The sequence below is a fragment of the Porites lutea genome, chromosome 9 (genome assembly GCF_958299795.1).
Source record: "Porites lutea chromosome 9, jaPorLute2.1, whole genome shotgun sequence".
NCBI lineage: Eukaryota > Metazoa > Cnidaria > Anthozoa > Scleractinia > Poritidae > Porites > Porites lutea.
Window position 1 is genome coordinate 25,151,195 of NC_133209.1, and position 17,194 is coordinate 25,168,388.

Genomic DNA, 17,194 nt, shown 5'->3' on the forward strand with positions numbered 1-17,194 from the left:
GCACTATACAGCTATTTCGAGAAAGGTTGTCAGAAAAAATGTGCACGCAACAATCCCGAAAGGTAGTATGGGATATGATCAATACACTGTTCCTGACGACTGTAGCTATCGAACCTAATTTTGTTGCTTTCCTCTAGCACTCGCAAACACATTTCCATGGCCTTCCGTGCCAATTATTTCAAATATCTTTGAAAAAAAGAGAACTCAAAACCACCCACAATTCCTTTGAGGATTGTCGCGTGCACTTTTCCCGACAACCTTTCTCGAAATAGCTGTATACAACTAGTAATAGTTGACACTCAGCTGCCCCCGCTCTGTATATTGTCGGGCTATAGTATTCTTGCTCGTTGTGTAGCTCTTTTTTCACAGCCTTTAACGCACAGTCATTAATCCCATAACCTTGACAATGGTGGTCTCTAGCTTACCATTCTCAAGCCCATTGCGCGACGAAAAATGCTATTAGTCTGTTGTTTTAATCGTTAACCATGCCTTTGTTGAAGAAACAGACGTTAACCAAAAAGCAATTTGTGAGAAAGCACTTTAATATTTACTAATGCGATAGGATGGAATATCTACTTGATGCAACTCATGTTGGAGCGAGCCTTCTCCTTCTAGTTAAAAAAGGTCGCACAACTAATTAATTGTAGAAAGCACGACTTTGACGCTCAATTTCGGTAGATACCTTTTTTAATATTATTTTGATATTTCCTACATCCTTTTAGCGGAAAGTGTAAGTTGTATGGACTTACAAGAACTTTGATGGATGACTCTAAAACAAATAAAAATGATTTCAATATTGACTTGTTTTAAAATTGATAAGTTATAAAGTAAATTCAAGTCACGTTTTAAGCCTGGTAATTAATAAACGTCCTTTTTTAAAAGTAGCTTTATATGAAAGAGTTTTGAATTAGAGAAAATAAATCGTGTAGTGACGGATACATTTCATGTGGCATTTTTGCCAGTTTGATACTCGCTCACTAAAAATGGTGCAACGGTCCGACACCCGTCCAATAGAAATTACATTTCCTCACATTACACAGGGCAAATTTCCCAATCAAGACCAAAAAATTAATGAGGTTGGAGCGAAATGTTGCCTTTAGCAAGCGTCATGATTATGTATACCTGATAGGTTTTACTGCAGTCACACCTTTAAATCTTATTTGTGTCATTACTTTGGTGAGTTCGTCATTACATAAGAGCATTCGGAACTATTTCGGGTTTACGATCGATATTAGTAGGATTCTCAAGTGGTATTCTCACTTGAACTCCTTCAGAGCATTTTAGCGGAGCTCTGGCGCGCGAAGCGCGCCTGCGGAGCACCATGGGTAAGTAAATCTACCCATCTCAGAAAATTTGGTAATCACGTGACCGTACACCGCCCGCCCGCCCGCCCGTCCGTCCGCACCACAGGGCAACCAATGTTCAATCTCACACTTTCAAGCTAGTTTGGGAGCACAGGAGGACTGATATTGCAGACATATTGCACATCAATGTTGTGATCAATTGACAGCTGTCACAACAGGGTATCCGCTGACCAGTATTTCCTGACCGTATCGCGGGCTCAGGTGTCGACCCATCGAGGTCGAGTATCTTTTTGAAGTTATCCGCTGACAAGTTACTAGTTTTCAAATGAATGCAGGCTCAAGTTTAATTTTTTTTAATTCATATGAAATATGTTGTGTTTTATATGTGCCGCACAATTAAAATTTTGATTTCAAACTGGCCTCGGAAGCTAAAAATTAAGCCAGTTTTTACAGGCAGGGAAGACATGCCAGTTGCTTTTGACTTTTCTCGCCAAGGTCACGCGTTGGTCACGCTCTACCTCCAATTTTTATACTCTGATTGGTCAAAATTTGACAGGTGAGTTCACGCGGAAAATTTATGCAGCATCTTGAAACTTGTTTACTTTGACAGCTGAAGCTGACAGAGTTTTGTGTCAACTTGTGATGTTTTGAACTGTCTTTTTCCACTGAATGTACAAAGTGAAATTCAGCTGCTATCAAGAGTCTTCTGTTGTTCATGGCTAGTTTGTTTATTGGGTTTTTGGTTGAAAAAAAACGTCGCTTTGGCAAAGTCGGAAATCCGATATAGGATGACATCGTTTTCGTTTTTAACCTTGCTTGATGCGTAAGACGGTTGAAAAGTCTGAAGCGATTTTTGCCTTACTTGATAGTTTTCAGTGCATCTCGAAAGGTAAGCCTGAGTAATTATTGTATTTGATGTTTGTTTTTTATATCTAATTTAATGAAGTCGAGCGTAGTTTACGCGGCTATTTGGTTTATGCACGTTTGTAAGATTTGAGACATTGATCTGACCGAGAGTGACCGAGTATCAGGTTTGATTATAAGCTTATGGAACTTTAAAAAGCCTTTAGACATTTTCTCACCGCAAATAGAAAGAAATCGGTCCAAACAATATTTGGTTTTAATTCTGGCTGTAAAAGAAAGCTTTGAGCGATTTTCTTGCCTCGAGTTCATCTTTGAAAAAAGCAAACACCGGGTAGCCGGCTTAAAACGTAAACAAGGATTTTCAGAGACACTTTAATACTTGTCTTCGTGAATGAAAATTGTGGTCTCTGTATATGTTTCACCGAATTATTTTCCTTTTATTGATTGTTAGTAGTCTCTTTTGCAATTTCAATCGCTGTGCCGTTTGTTTTCAGTCGCTCATGAACATCGCTTGCAGGAGTAGTCAAAATGCCGCGCGTATCAAACGCTTTTGAAGATTACAGATCGTTATACAATCATTAAATAAAAAATAAACACAATAAATTCTTTATTGTGTTGAAGCGTATAACTATATTAATCTTAATTTAAACAGTCGACTTGTCAAAAGTGAGAACCGGCTATTAGCCGTATAGGTGATTTTGGAAATTTTTTTGACGGTTTCGCGAAAAGCCCACGCGTGCTTCGATCGTCCTGAATATTGAATGAGTGCAATTTGTATTGCAAAATTGTGAAACACTGCATTCTGTCCGAGGTCTGTACGATGAAAACGGCGCCTCATGGTACTGTTTCACCTCAGATGTGATATACAAAAAGTATAAAAGGTTGGTTTACACGTCCCCAGACTTGTTGGCAAGATTTTCTAAAGTAAACTTGTCGAACCCAAAAAATTCGGCCAGATTTGTTTTCCAGGCCTAATCTACTGTGATCAAGAGCCATTATGGCTCTTAAATGTGATCGAAGATGATTGCTATTTTTTGGGTGTGTATATAAAGGCTATCAACTCGATGTAAGATTAAGTTCACTCTTAGATGGACTGTTTGCAAATTATTTTTCTCTAAAATCACGTAGCCTTTCCCTCAAAAGTCACATGAATGTGCTCTAAAGTTTTAACTGATTTGTGGAATACAAGTTTATTGTTTGATTTGAATTATAAATTCGAGTTAATAGAAGCTTCGCTTTTAGCCCTGGCTAAATCTATATATTAGTATTCCAGACATAACAGGGTCCTCAATAGATTTTTCGGGATTTACGAGATTTACCTTTAGTTATTTGAAGGCCAGGATTAGGGTTCATATTTGAAGGAGAGATTCTGCATTGAACGCATGCACGAGATCCGAGTGGGATGTCGAAAATAACTATGATCGGGATTACGTGATTGGTCAAAAATTTGGGTCGGGATCAGATGAGGGGATGTTCTATTGGAGACCCTGATGTAACAACACAAAGAATTCTACCAAGAATTGAAATTGCTCAGCTGAAGAAATTTTGCTTTCTGCGCATGCCCGAACTTCGCAAGCTGATATTTTGCATCTGGATCAGAAGGCCGCGAAGTGTACGACCTGTAAACCGGTTTCTGGTAAGTTTTAGCTCTTTATAGCACGACAGTGACCAGAAAACCACTCGACTAGCTTTAAAACGCGTTTTTCGGCAAAATCTCCAGGAGCGAATGGGTTAAGGAAATATCATATTAGCGACATGAACTCTTACTAGCATTTCAAAACGGAAATTAGCGTGCACGCAAATTCAATTTCCAAGTGTACTTCGATTATTTTTAACTATATTATTAAAGGATCATTCTCAACAAACAAGTTTAAAGACATTTTAAATGGATTTTTTTGGCTAAGGGTTAAGGCAGTTTCTCGATGAACCTCTGGTGTTGTTTAACTCTAACAAAAGAATATTCAACATTGATTAAAATATAGTTTTTACAGAATAATCGAGTTTTGGGGATTGACTGGTTTTTTTTACGTTTGGTTCAATATTGTGAGTTTTTATAGTTTTATCACACCTTATTGTGAAAGGTTATTTTAGCGGCACTCGGCATAGGGAAGGCCTCCTACGTTTCAGTTACTTTGCGTGCTTTTAATTCTATTTCGTTCTAAAATTACAGTCTTAATGAATATTGTTTGCATACACCTTCTTGATGTTCTCTTGCGTTCTCTTGTGTGTTCAGGTTTTCTAAAGCGTCTTTTTGTGCCCTGACATCTTCATTCAAGGCATATTAAAACTTCGTCACCATATTGACACTGAGACGTACGGAAGGGTTGCCATGGCAATTTTGTAATTTCACATGTGAAATTACAAATTAACGCTGAAATTTCGCGCCAAAATTAAAGAGGTAATATGTCACCTATATTACTGATATTATACTCCCTTTGTTATTTTGTAGTTACCAAAATGTCAATAGTGTTTCATTTTAATTACTTTTATACTCCCGAATGACCAATTTACGCGACGTCCAATTGTATCACGTATTACTATTCTACCGGCCTACTCTTCGCACATAAAGGAAATTCGATGACAGCTTTTTTTAAATTGTTCCTTTTTCTACATTGTGCTCGGTACACGAGGATAATTCCAAATAATACAAATCATGTTTAGCCCTGAATTAAAGAGGGTTTCCTAAGGAGTTTTAACAGCACGAAGGTATGTGTGACCTGAAACACCTATTGTATACTTGATTAAGATTAGACGAACCCTATCATTACTCATTTTAAAGACGAAAATATTTAGCAAAAACAATCGTTTCAGTCAGTAGCAAGGCCCCTTCTTCCACTAATTCTCACGCTGACTTAATTATAATTTTTCAAACTTGGATTCGCGCGCTGTTATCAAGGGAAACAGGCTTTTCAAAGATCCAGACTTGCATATATCTTTAAAGAAGCAGGTGTATGCAAACAATATTCATTAAGACTCTGTAATTTTAGAACGTAATAGAATTAAAAACACGCAAAGTAACTGAAACGTAGGAGGCCTTCCTTATGCCGAGTGCCGCTAAAATAACCTTTCACAATAAGGTGTGATAAAACTATAAAAACTCACAATATTGAACCAAACGTAAAAAAAATCAGTCACTCCTCAAAACTCGATTATTCTGTAAAAACTATATTTTAATCAATGTTGAATATTCTTTTGTTAGAGTTAAACAACACCAGAGGTTCATCGACAAACTGCCTTAACCCTTAGCCAAAAAAATCCATTTAAAATGTCTTTAAGCTTGTTTGTTGAGAATGATCCTTTAATAATTAATATAGTTGAAAATAATCGAAGTACACTTGGAAATTGAATTTGCGTGCACGCTAATTTCCGTTTTGAAATGCTAGTAAGAGTTCATGTCGCTAATATGATATTTCCTTAACAAAGTGCGAAACTTTTTACAGAAATTTAATTTTCTTTAGCTGAGCAATTTCAATTCTTGGTAGAATTTTTTGTGTTGTTACATCAGGGTCTCCAATAGAACATCCCCTCATCTGATCCCGACCCAAATTTTTGACCAATCACGTAATCCCGATCATAGTTATTTTCGACATCCCACTCGGATCTCGTGCATGCGTTCAATGCAGAATCTCTCCTTCAAATATGAACCCTAATCCTGGCCTTCAAATAACTAAAGGTAAATCTCGTAAATCCCGAAAAATCTATTGAGGACCCTGTTATGTCTGCAATACTAAAATGCTCTGAAGGAGTTTAAGTTAGAATACCACTTGAGAATCCTACTAATATCGATCGTAAACCCGAAATAGTTCCGAATGCTCTTATGTAATGACGAACTCACCAGAGTAATGACACAAATAAGATTTAAAGGTGTGACTGCAGTAAAACCTATCAGGTATACATAATCATGACGCTTGCTAAAGGCAACATGTCGCTCCAATCTCATTGATTTTTTGGTCTTGATTGGGAAATTTGCCCTGTGTAATGTGAGGAAATGTAATTTCTATTGGACGGGTGTCGGACCGTTGTACCATTTTTAGTGAGCGAGTATCAAACTGGCAAAAATGCCACATGAAATGTATCCGTCACTACACGATTTATTTTCTCTAATTCAAAACTCTTTCATATAAAGCTACTTTTAAAAAAGGACGTTTATTAATTACCAGGCTTAAAACGTGACTTGAATTTACTTTATAACTTATCAATTTTAAAACAAGTCAATATTGAAATCATTTGTATTTGTTTTAGGGTCATCCATCAAAGTTCTTGTAAATTCATACAAATTACACTTTCCGGCTAAAAGGATGTAGGAAATAACAAAATAAAAAAAAAACGTATCTACCGAAATTGAGCGCCAAAGTCCTGCTTTCTAAAATTAATTAGTTGTGCGACCTTTTTTCATTAGAAGGAGAACGCTCGCTCCAACATGAGTTGCATCAAGTAGATATTCTATCCTATCGCATTAGTAAATATTAAAGTGCTTTCTCACAAATTGCTCTTTGGTTAACGTCTGTTTCTTCAACAAAGGCATGGTTAACGATTAAAACTACAAACTAATAGCATTTTTCGTCGCGCAATGTCCTTGAGAATCGTAAGCTAGAGACCAAGATTGTCAAGGTTATGGGATTAATGACTGTGCGTTAAAGGCTGTGAAAAATGTAGTCTCGTATCAGTATAGCCTAAGGGGACAGCAACTCGAAAATTAAGACATGCTGTACCAAAAAACTCAGTAAAAACCCTATCAGAATGAAAATTTCTAAAGAGGTAATTGTTCAGCTGCACTTCTAGTCAAATACTTAAAAACATAGAAGTATAGATAATTCTTAATTTTAAATAAATTATTGTAATTGCATCACTTGCAACCAGTAAGGAATCGGAAAAAAAGAAATGGCAAGGTTTTTAGATATTGCTTGTATATTATACATAGAGAATACTTCATGGAAAGTACTGGCGTACGGTATTTGCGCAGGAGTTGTTGACGTATCAGAAATCGAACGAGTGAGCGCAGCGAACGAGTAAGATTTCTGATACAAAAACAACGAGTGCGTAAATACCGTACAAAGCACTTTCCATTGGTATTATATATTATATATTTATTGTATATTATACATGCTGAGACGTTCATCATTTTGGCGGCCTTTTTAATTTAAATCTTTCAAAAATGCTAAAATTTGCCGCTACACACCGCAAAATGACAACGAAAACGAAGTATCGGCTTTTTAGTAAAAAGGTTTGTTAAAAACATAAATGACGGTGAGGATATGGGGTAATCTAAGAACCACAAGTAATCTTAACTGTTTTTTCTGAATGTACAATTGAAAATGAGTGAATTTAAGTAAAATGGCCGGTTTCAATATAAGCTTAAGCTTAAATGAAAGGCAAAGTAGCTCCGACAAAAAGCACAACAAAAGCTTACGTCTCGTTCTGTTTATCCCTTTCCGCTGTTGTTTCGCTGGCTCTCTACCGTTTTCTTTATCGACAGTAAAACAAACAAACTATTCCCCTCCATTTCCGAAATAGTTTTCACTTTTTTAGCGAGAAAAACTCTTTGACTAAAACCTTTCTCGTTGAAAGTGTGCTAAGCGGTGCTGCAAGCTGCAATAAAAGGCGGCAATTTTGGCACGAAACTCGCCCACCTCTGTGGCTTCTGATTGGACGTATCATTTTTTTCACGTGTGAAAACCATCGTTCGCTCCTCTGATTGGCTAGAACTAATTTGCGTACGAAAATTTGCGACATAGCTTTTTGGTGAGTATTTCTCAGTATGTATATAATAAAGCGCGGTTTTGTATATTATGTACAAGAATGAGAAACATGCAACAGAACAAAACTGTTAAGAAAGTGATTGTATGGATTCACGGTGAGTGCCCTTTGCATCTGTTGGACGCCACTTTGCCTACAAATTGTACTCCAAAAGTTATTTACATCTTCGCGTTTTACTAAAGATTCATGCATGGTTTTTGTTAGTTTGTTTTTCTACGTTTTCCCCTCCTTGACTCAAGGAGGGGAAAAAGATTCAAAAGCTTATCAGAAGCTTGAAGGACGTTTGAAACTCAAGGTGATTAGAAGATTCAGAAGCTTATCAGTGATAAGCTTCTGAATCTTCTAATCACCTTGAGTTTCAAACTTCCCTCAACCGGATGACAGAAGCATTTGATTCAACAAGGAAAAGAAAGTAGAAACTATTGATACCTGATACGTGGAGGGATTAAAATAGTTGCTTGTGCATTATTTCAGCGCGGTATTGCACATTATCACATGAAGCCGCATAAATCCAGCATTGTTTTATTTCCCTCCAAGTATCAGGTATCAAGAGTTGTTACCTTTTTTTCCTTGTTGAATCAAATACTTCCATCATGAAACACGTTTTGACTCAAGGTGATTAGAAGATTCAAAAGCTCATCAAGCACCTTCTTCGTTTACAGGTCGATCGTTTCATACAAACTTCAGAGGGAAGTCATCCTGACCAGTAGCCAGAAGACGGTAATAAACCAGAAAGGAAGCATGAATAACTCCAGTTCCTATGGTTTTGAGCACCTTTCGGAATGTTCTTCCTTAGATTCCACCATACTTACATCCACTATTTCAGTTGTTAGTATTGTGGCATTCGTCGGCAACACCCTGGTGATACTAACTTTTCTACAAAGCCCCACCTTAAAGACAAGCACGAACTATTTCATAGTCAACATGGCGATTTCTGATCTTCTATCATCCTCCACAAATTGGCCCCTCTATGCCACTGAAGGAGTCCAATACAGCAAACCTTCCATAGACGGCTCAACGGCTGTCTTTATTTGTAAACTGGGCATTTATTTCAGAGCTGTGTCTCAGGCTGTCTCAGTTCAAAGCCTGTTACTAATCGTTGTAGACAGATACATAGCTATCGTGCTCCCGTTTAAGTCTATTTTAGTCACAGCGAGACTCAGAACAGCTCTCCAATTATTCACTTGGGTGTTTGCACTATCAATGGCTTCACCATATGCATCCTCAAGTCAAATTATTCAAGAAAATCATCAAACGTATTGTCGGAGTTTCGCTTTTTGGGGCAAGAAGAAGCGATTTATCTTTTACGTGATAGGGATTGCAATATTCTACTGTGCTCCACTTATTTCGACTATTATCCTCTATTCACGGATCATGAAATGCTTGAGACAAACAAGACCAGTAGAGGGTGAAGAAGAGGAACGCACAAGAATGAGAAACATGCAACAGAACAAAACTGTCATGAAAGTGTTTGTATGTATTGTGAGTGCCTTTTTCATCTGTTGGACTCCACTTTTGTTACATATTGTACTCAAAAAGCTATTTACATCTTCGCGTTTAACTAAAGATTCGTGCATGATTTTTGTTAGTTTGTTTTTCTACATTTTTCCCACCTTAAGCACAATAGTTAATCCCATAATTCTTTTTGCTTATAGTTCACGATTCTCGAGTGCTTTGCGAAACCTGTTCGCCTGTTTTACTTGTGGACCTTGCCTATGTTGCAGAGACAGGCGTATTGTACCAAACAGCAACTTGTGAGGATAGAAACAATGTATATTAATAGTATTTGACATGGGTCTATTCCTTCGCGTGCCTTGTGCATATTTGAAAATACGTTGCATCTTTAGTTGTAAATAATTTTACCTGACTTATCTTTTTACCTTTATGTCAAAAAAAGCCGCAGGACATGCTTGCTTCATGACATATCCGAACATGAATTTTGACACAGAATTCTCCCTTTTCAATTTTCTTTTCACATTTTCTTGTTAATATTCTATTTTATCTTACGTTTATTATTATATAATTATTATTATCATCATTATTATTATTCAATATTATTAATATTATGACAGTATTGGTGTCATATAGCAACAACCACCAGGGACGTCGGACGTGACCCTGGCGCAATAAGGAAAAGCCTCAGAAAAAATATATAATAATAATAATTACAAGTATACCTGGATTTTTGAAAACCGGGTTAGCAAAAATATCAACTCATTCACTATCTACTACTTGGCAATTCAAAACAACAAAAATCATTCAAAGACCGATTAAAAGCCTTTATCTGACGCCGGGCAGTAAGTTAGTGGTCCCTAGAAGCATTCCAACGAGTCCAAATTTAAAATGACGCAAATTTTAGAACATTTCTTCAGTAAACTGACTTCGCGAAGTTTCAAACCGGTGTCCTTTCAGTCTAGAAATTTTTACGTTGAGTGAACTGCAGCGAAAGAGTGCCTGGTTAAGGCTTACATAACAACTTAAATAGTTCGCAAAACACTACTTTTCTCGCGGTTCGATAAACAACAGGATTCCGCATGGAATAGACAACAAACTGAGTGAAACGTAGTGCACAAATTATCACTTTCTTATCGGCTTATGGTTCAACTCCATTGGAGCACGCTAAAACTAGACCTAGATCCAATTTTCCTGAGTCGAGAGTCGCTTCTCCAATGTACAATCAGTTAAGCTAAACACCGACGAAACAATATTAGTGGCTGGCACAGAATATTTTGGCCAAACCGCAGTTCAACCACACGATCACATACCTGTCAACTCCATGCGGAAATCACACAATCACACACTTTCGCAGCACTGATAAGACTATCCACAACCACGCATTATCTTCTCTCGTTTAACATAGGCGAAAAATCATCGAATAACTCGGAAAAACTCAGCCTATTGCCAGATAAACACCTCTGGACTTTTCTCTTACGCTCGTCTTATTCAAGTTCCCGGATGTAGAGTCACACGGTCGGCGGATCACCTTAGCCTTGCTTTCACACCAGAAAAAAACTAAGCTTGGCCCGGGTCAGAGTTCACCGGCAATTTTGCTCTCACCTAATTCATTTGACTCCGAAGAGCCTGTTCCCGAGGCCAAAGACTTAGTGGTCACCTTAGAAAAGCAAACAATATCGTACCTTTCTGTCTCAGCCCGGATCAGGGTGATTGATCCGTTTAGCTGAAATGAAACGAGAATATAATACGATATTGGAAGATGCAGACTCTGCGAATCGTAATAACTTTGTCCCATCTCAGAGCTTTACATGATGCTCGCCGGGAAACTTTTCTCAAGGAGACCAATATAAAACTAAACTGCAAGCAAACAACACAGTAAACATATGTCAAGCTATTAGACAGAGGAAGTTGCGAAAAATTACAAAATGTTTGCTAACCCGGTTTTCATAACTCCAGGTAGAAGTATATGTAAATAAATAGACATGGTAAAACGATAAATTTAAGAACATTCTACAACTAGTAATGCTAAATGTCCAAGTCTCTAGATTTCCTTAACCCTCGTTCATATAAGATGAAAAAGGTATATACATGTCCTTCATGATTAAAATGAGGTTTGTACTATGTTCCAACAACTTTAAAAGTCCGGGTAATGTTTAAACGACTCGAGATGATAGGTCTTCAACTTCAACTTCAACTTCAACTTCATTCATTCACTTTCAATTTACAATTACACGATAGCTTCCACCCGCGTATAGGAGAGCCTAATCGAGGCGGGGGAAGAGACACACAAATTTAAAGAAAGAAAAGAAAAAAAGAACTATTTTACAAACAGTACCAGCTGTCGCAAAATAAAAACTATAGTATGTATTAAGCTAATTTAATTGCATTATGATTTACTCAGAGAATATAAATTTGTGTTCCTGAGCTAGATAAATTTAAGTTGATGCATGATTTCAGTGATTTCAAGATAGTCATCAGATTTAGATAAAATTTCAAAGAGCTTATTCCTTATCTTTTTCCGAAAGGTAGATTTTGGTAAGTTTCTCATATCTGAGGGTAAAGAATTCCAAATTTTTGGTCCAACTCTTAGAAAAGAACTACGCATTTTCTCAAGCCTTGAGTGTTCGGTATAGAATTCATCATTGAGAGAAGATCGGGTAGGATATGAGTGCACCTCAGAAATCCTAGTAAAGGCTCTTTTGATATTTTCAGGTGCAGAATTGATAGCAACGTCCCACATGATACTACAAAGACAATCAAAGTAAATAAAGGATAGGGGAAAGACTTTTGATTTTAAGAAGAATGGTACAGCATGTTGCTTATAATCCGAAAAGTAAATCAGGCGTAGGGCTCGTTTTTGAATTAAGAGTATCTTATTTAAATAAGTTTTAGGTGCAGAGCCTCAAGCACAGATGCCATAATAAAGATAGGGGTTGATAAGGGCTTGATAGATATTTAAGAGGGGACGTAATGAAATACTATGTCTAAGCTTTGCTAGAATTCCCACGGTTCTACTTATCTTTAAACAGATTAGATTAATATGGTTTTTCCAGGAAAGTTCATAATCAATCAGAACACCAAGGTATTTGACAAAATCTTTCTTTTCTAAGGTACTCAATGCATTTATAGCTGGATCATAAGCTTTGATGGAGGGATTATCTGTTAAACATTTCTGCCGAGGACGGAAAAGCACGTAATTAGATTTTTTGAAATTAAGGGTTAGCTTATTGGCTAAAAGCCAGTCACTGACATTGCTTAGTTCAGAATTAACTATCTGTTCAAGATTATGGAGGTTCTTGTTTGCATAAATAATGCTTGTATCATCAGCAAATAAATAAAACGAAAGATGCTTTGAAGAATTTGCAATGTCATTCACATACAATAAGAATAAAAGTGGGCCCAGCACAGAGCCCTGTGGAACACCATACAAAGTTGTTTCACTGTTGGAAATATAAGAGCCATTTGAAGTGGTTTGTTTCCTATAGGTTAGGTAAGATCGGAACCAATCATTAACAATACCTCTGATGCCATAAAAATCAAGTTTTTGAAGAAGAATATAGTGATCAACAGTATCAAAGGCTTTTTTCAGATCTATAAAGAGTCCACAGGTGAATTTACCACTATTCATATTACTCGGAATTGTATTAACAATATCCAGAATTGCATGTTGAGTATTATGACCACTCCTAAAGCCATATCGGGAGTTAATCAATATATTGTGCTTAATGATAGATTTACTGAGTCTTTGATACATTAGTTTTTCAAATATTCTATTGAATATAGACAAAAGAGAAGTAGGCCTGTAATTGCTTGCGCAGGACTCATCATCATCTTTATAAACTGGCACAATCTTGGCAAGTTTTAGTTTGCTGGGATGTTTACCTTGGATGACAGATAAATTGTAAATGTTAGCAAGTGGCTGGCTAATAATGTGTTTGCAGCCTTTTAGGATTTTAACAGGACAAGAGAATATGCCATAAGACTTGTAGAGGGGCAAGGCCTGAATTTGGGCACTGACATCATTGGGAATAATGGGTTCAAAGTTAAAAGAGTTTAGCAAACGGTTGTTAGTGAGATATTCATTAAATGAGTGCTTAGAAGGTGGTAGTTTGAAAGCAAGGTTATGTCCAACACTAGCAAAATGCTTATTAAGCACATTTGAGATTTCACTAGGGTCAGTTGAGAGACTACCATCAGGTTTTTTAATAATAGAAATTTGGTTTACTTTCTTCTTGGAGGTAGATATTAGGTTATTAATCCCTTCCCAGGTTGCCTTCATATTATTAAGATTTAGTTCGAAAAAGGAGTTGTAGTAATTCCTTTTACTTAAACGAGTTAACAGTGATAATTTATTACGATACAATTTGTACTCATCCCATACACCATCGTGGTATAACTTGTTTTTCTTACTTATAGAGGTGAGTAAGCCTTTGGTTATCCAAGGCTTTGCCATCTGCTTAGCTTTACGTCTAGATACTGTTTTAAAAGGTGCATGCTTATCAACTAGTCTGTTAAGTTTGTTGTAAAAGACATTAAATGCACAGTTAGCATCAGAGTTAGGGGGCCAGGTGATTAGCTCGAGATCATTGTTGAAATCAGTTTGGTTAAATGATGAAAGACCCCGATTGCGGATTCTACTATTAGAAATTATCTTAAGGTTGCTAGACAGGAAGCAAACCTGTGAGTAATGGTCACTGATGTCGGACACAATGTTACCACTCAGAAACTGTCTAACGGTCTCTGCATTCTCTTTAACGCCTCTTTGCATTTGGTTCCTAATAATTGGCTAAGGGACCCCTCCACAGAACTAGACCATCCTCCCAAGACATATATTATGATGTTATATTGTGTGATCCTGTATCCTTTGAAAGCTGTAGCTTACGCTCCCAGCGCAGGGGACCATTGATACTTCAACACCTTCTCCTCGTCTTTCTTCTCTCGATTCTGAATCCAAGGGCAGCTCATTTCCAGAGTTGTCACTGTCTTCGCTTGATGATCTACTATCCTTGTGTCCACTCTTTTGGTCCTAACTTCATTATTTTTCGGAGACTGGTGTCGAAGCCGACCATGACAAAAAAACAAACCAAAAATGTCCTGCGAAGGGCTCAAAGAAAGAAAAATGAAGCGTACACGCGAAGGAAGCTCACAAACAGATCAGGATGTCTTCGAGGACGACAGCCATGACTACGCAAAATGCAAGTCAACAAATACTAGTCTCGCTGAAATTGATGAGAATCTTGAAAGACTATTAAAGTTAACGGACGAATTTGAAACCTACAAGAGCCGAGTTAAATCCCTCGAAGATGAACAGAAAAGCATGCAAGAAAGCCTCGGAAGTTAGATAAGATTGCTGAACAACAGAAGACAAGGAACAGTCATCTAGAAATTTTTAGCCGTCCTCAAATAACAGAAAATTCTACGCAATATTTGCTTCTCCGAACAGATATTTTACAGAAAACAGTCTTTGGGTGCCCCTGAGAAGACCACTGAAGCTTCACTTCAACGCGTCCAACGTGAACTCACCGCCGCAGAGGTAGTTTGAAATTCTGTGGAATAAAAGAACGCGAGCATGAATCGAACGAAGACACAAAAGATTTATTGAGAAAATTTTTACGTACCGACTTAAAGATCCCTAAAAAGGACGAGGTAAGTATTCAGTTCGATACAGTGCACAGGGTATCAGCTCGTCGAGTATCTTTTCGCACTACGAATTCCAAGCCACGACCGATTATTGTCAAGCTTTTCCAGCTTCCACGACGAAGAGTTTGTTCAATCATTCATCAAAAAGCTTACGAAAGGCCTCAATCTTGGAATTTCCGACGACTTTCCACAGGAAGTGGAAGAAATGAGGAAAAAGCGGTACCCAGTATTAAAAGCCGCCAAGCAAGAAAAGCGTACTGCATTTTTCAAGGTAGAAAGGCTAATTATAGATGGGTCGCTTCACCGCGACCCAGAGACAATTTCCCTTTCCCTTTCTACGGACATTTAATGGACGTATAAATTAGCTCAGAGCATTTATCAGGCTGATTAATGTTATTATTCACGGCCATATTTTAGGGGCCAGTAGTGTGCTTTACAAACCAAATTAGCTCGATGCGCAGTCAGTCAACGCCGCTCAAATTCAGAGGTAAGTTATGGAGTTTTTGTTCGAATGTTCGTGTTTTTGTTGTCTTTTTTGTTATGTCTTAATATTTGCGCAGTCAATTTTGATTCCCTTCCCTTAAGGGGAAAGCGATCCAGGCCATATAAATTTATACTTTTGTCTATGGATTGTGCCACACGTGCAAGGGAAACTATTTCATTTTATAATTGAGCAATAAATATGTCACTTAAGCTATTGACACTGAATGTAAGAAGGCAACAGTTCTAGAAAAAGACGACAGGTTTTTCGATGGTTGCACCTGCAGCCATCGGACATTATTTTCCTCCAAGAAACTTATTCTTCAACGGAAACTATAAAACGATGGGAGGCCGAGTGCATGGGGAGGGAAAGTTGTAGCTAGCCACGGTACAACTCACAGTATAGGAGCAATGGTCCTGTTTAAACCAATCTCAATGTCTCTATCAACAAAAACTTAGCCGATAAAAGTGTTCCAGTACACTTTATTCACAATATTCTGTGCACTAAGAGCTTATTATTCAAAATGAAGAAAGAAGACTCCCCACGCTGCTTTTTTTTGTCCAGCAGATCATACCATCGTATATCTTTTCACTGAGTGCGCGCAAGCCACTTTGTTCTGGAAGGCGTTTCTGGATTGGGCCTCGCGCATGGTGAACTCAAAATTATCGCTTTCAATGGAAAAGTGAGCGGGGAGGAGAGGGTAGGGGCGGGGAAGAGGTAATAAAATTTTTTGAAGGTGTTGTTTTTATTGCAAGTGTCATTAAAATGCATGAAATTCGAAGTAATTTAATCGTATTTACTCATTAGTGGCTTAAGAAGCCAAGCGTTAAACTCGAAAACAGATGATTATGGGCTAAACGAAAACTGGACGCGGTCAGCAAAATATATAAGAAGTTAATTTTATCACGAGCTAGGAAAACAAATTCATTAAAGGTGTAAAATTTACCGTTAAGAGGTTTTACGTAAAGAAAAATGGCCAGATACGATCTTTTAAGGCGTTAACGACCTAATTTAAATTTTACCCTGCTCTGATCGGATTTAAACATCAACAGGGCCGTAGCTAGGTTTTTTGTAACGGGGCACATTATTTCTAGGGCCGAAGGCACGAACCTTGTAGGGGGTTCTGGGGGTGTCCTCCCCCAGAAAATTTTCAATTTGGAGGCTCCGAAACGCTATTTTCAGCACTTGTCATGAGATATGTCTCCGAAAAATCGACCTCGAATATGAAAATGGCAAACAATTGCAAGTCACTATAATCAAAATAACTGAGTCTAAAGAAAACAAATCCATCCACAGACTTGATGTGTCTATCTCAACAGGTCCGAGGAGGGCAGCTGCCCCCCTTGCCTCTCCGCCAGCTACGGCTCTGATCACGTAGTGTTTTTCTAAAGAATTCCCTTGGACTATTATTATTGAGCTATTGCTCGGGTTTTGGCAAATGTCCGGGAATATATTTTTTTTCAGGGCGTCTGGAGGAGGACAAGACAATTAAAACTAACATTTGCACAGAAATTTGGCTTTTTGATCTATCTTAAGTTTAAAATTATATGATCAAGACATAGTCAAAAGAGGAGACTGCTCATAAAACCCGACAAACATCAAAGGCGGAAATAACAGCTGTTGAAAGCTCCTTGACTCCGCAGCATCTTTTGTTTCTGTTTACACATTTATTTACTCTCACCAGGTTGAATCA

General features: G+C 37.6%; 1 protein-coding gene across 2 annotated transcripts in view; it reads left to right on the top strand.

The window, feature by feature from the left end:
- LOC140948747 (substance-K receptor-like) overlaps positions 1-13,032 on the top strand; it is a 13,619-nt gene extending 587 nt beyond the window's left edge. Inside the window, exons 1-2 of one of the 2 annotated variants that reach the window (XM_073398013.1) lie at positions 4,714-4,874; positions 8,588-13,032. In XM_073398013.1, coding sequence (XP_073254114.1) covers positions 8,667-9,683 — 1,017 coding nt within the window. In that variant the 5' untranslated portion in view covers positions 4,714-4,874; positions 8,588-8,666 and the 3' untranslated portion in view covers positions 9,684-13,032. Of the gene's footprint in view, positions 1-4,713; positions 4,875-8,587 lie in introns of those variants that run through there. The other variant, XM_073398014.1, reaches the window with a different exon arrangement.
- The last annotated feature ends 4,162 nt before the right edge of the window (positions 13,033-17,194 follow it).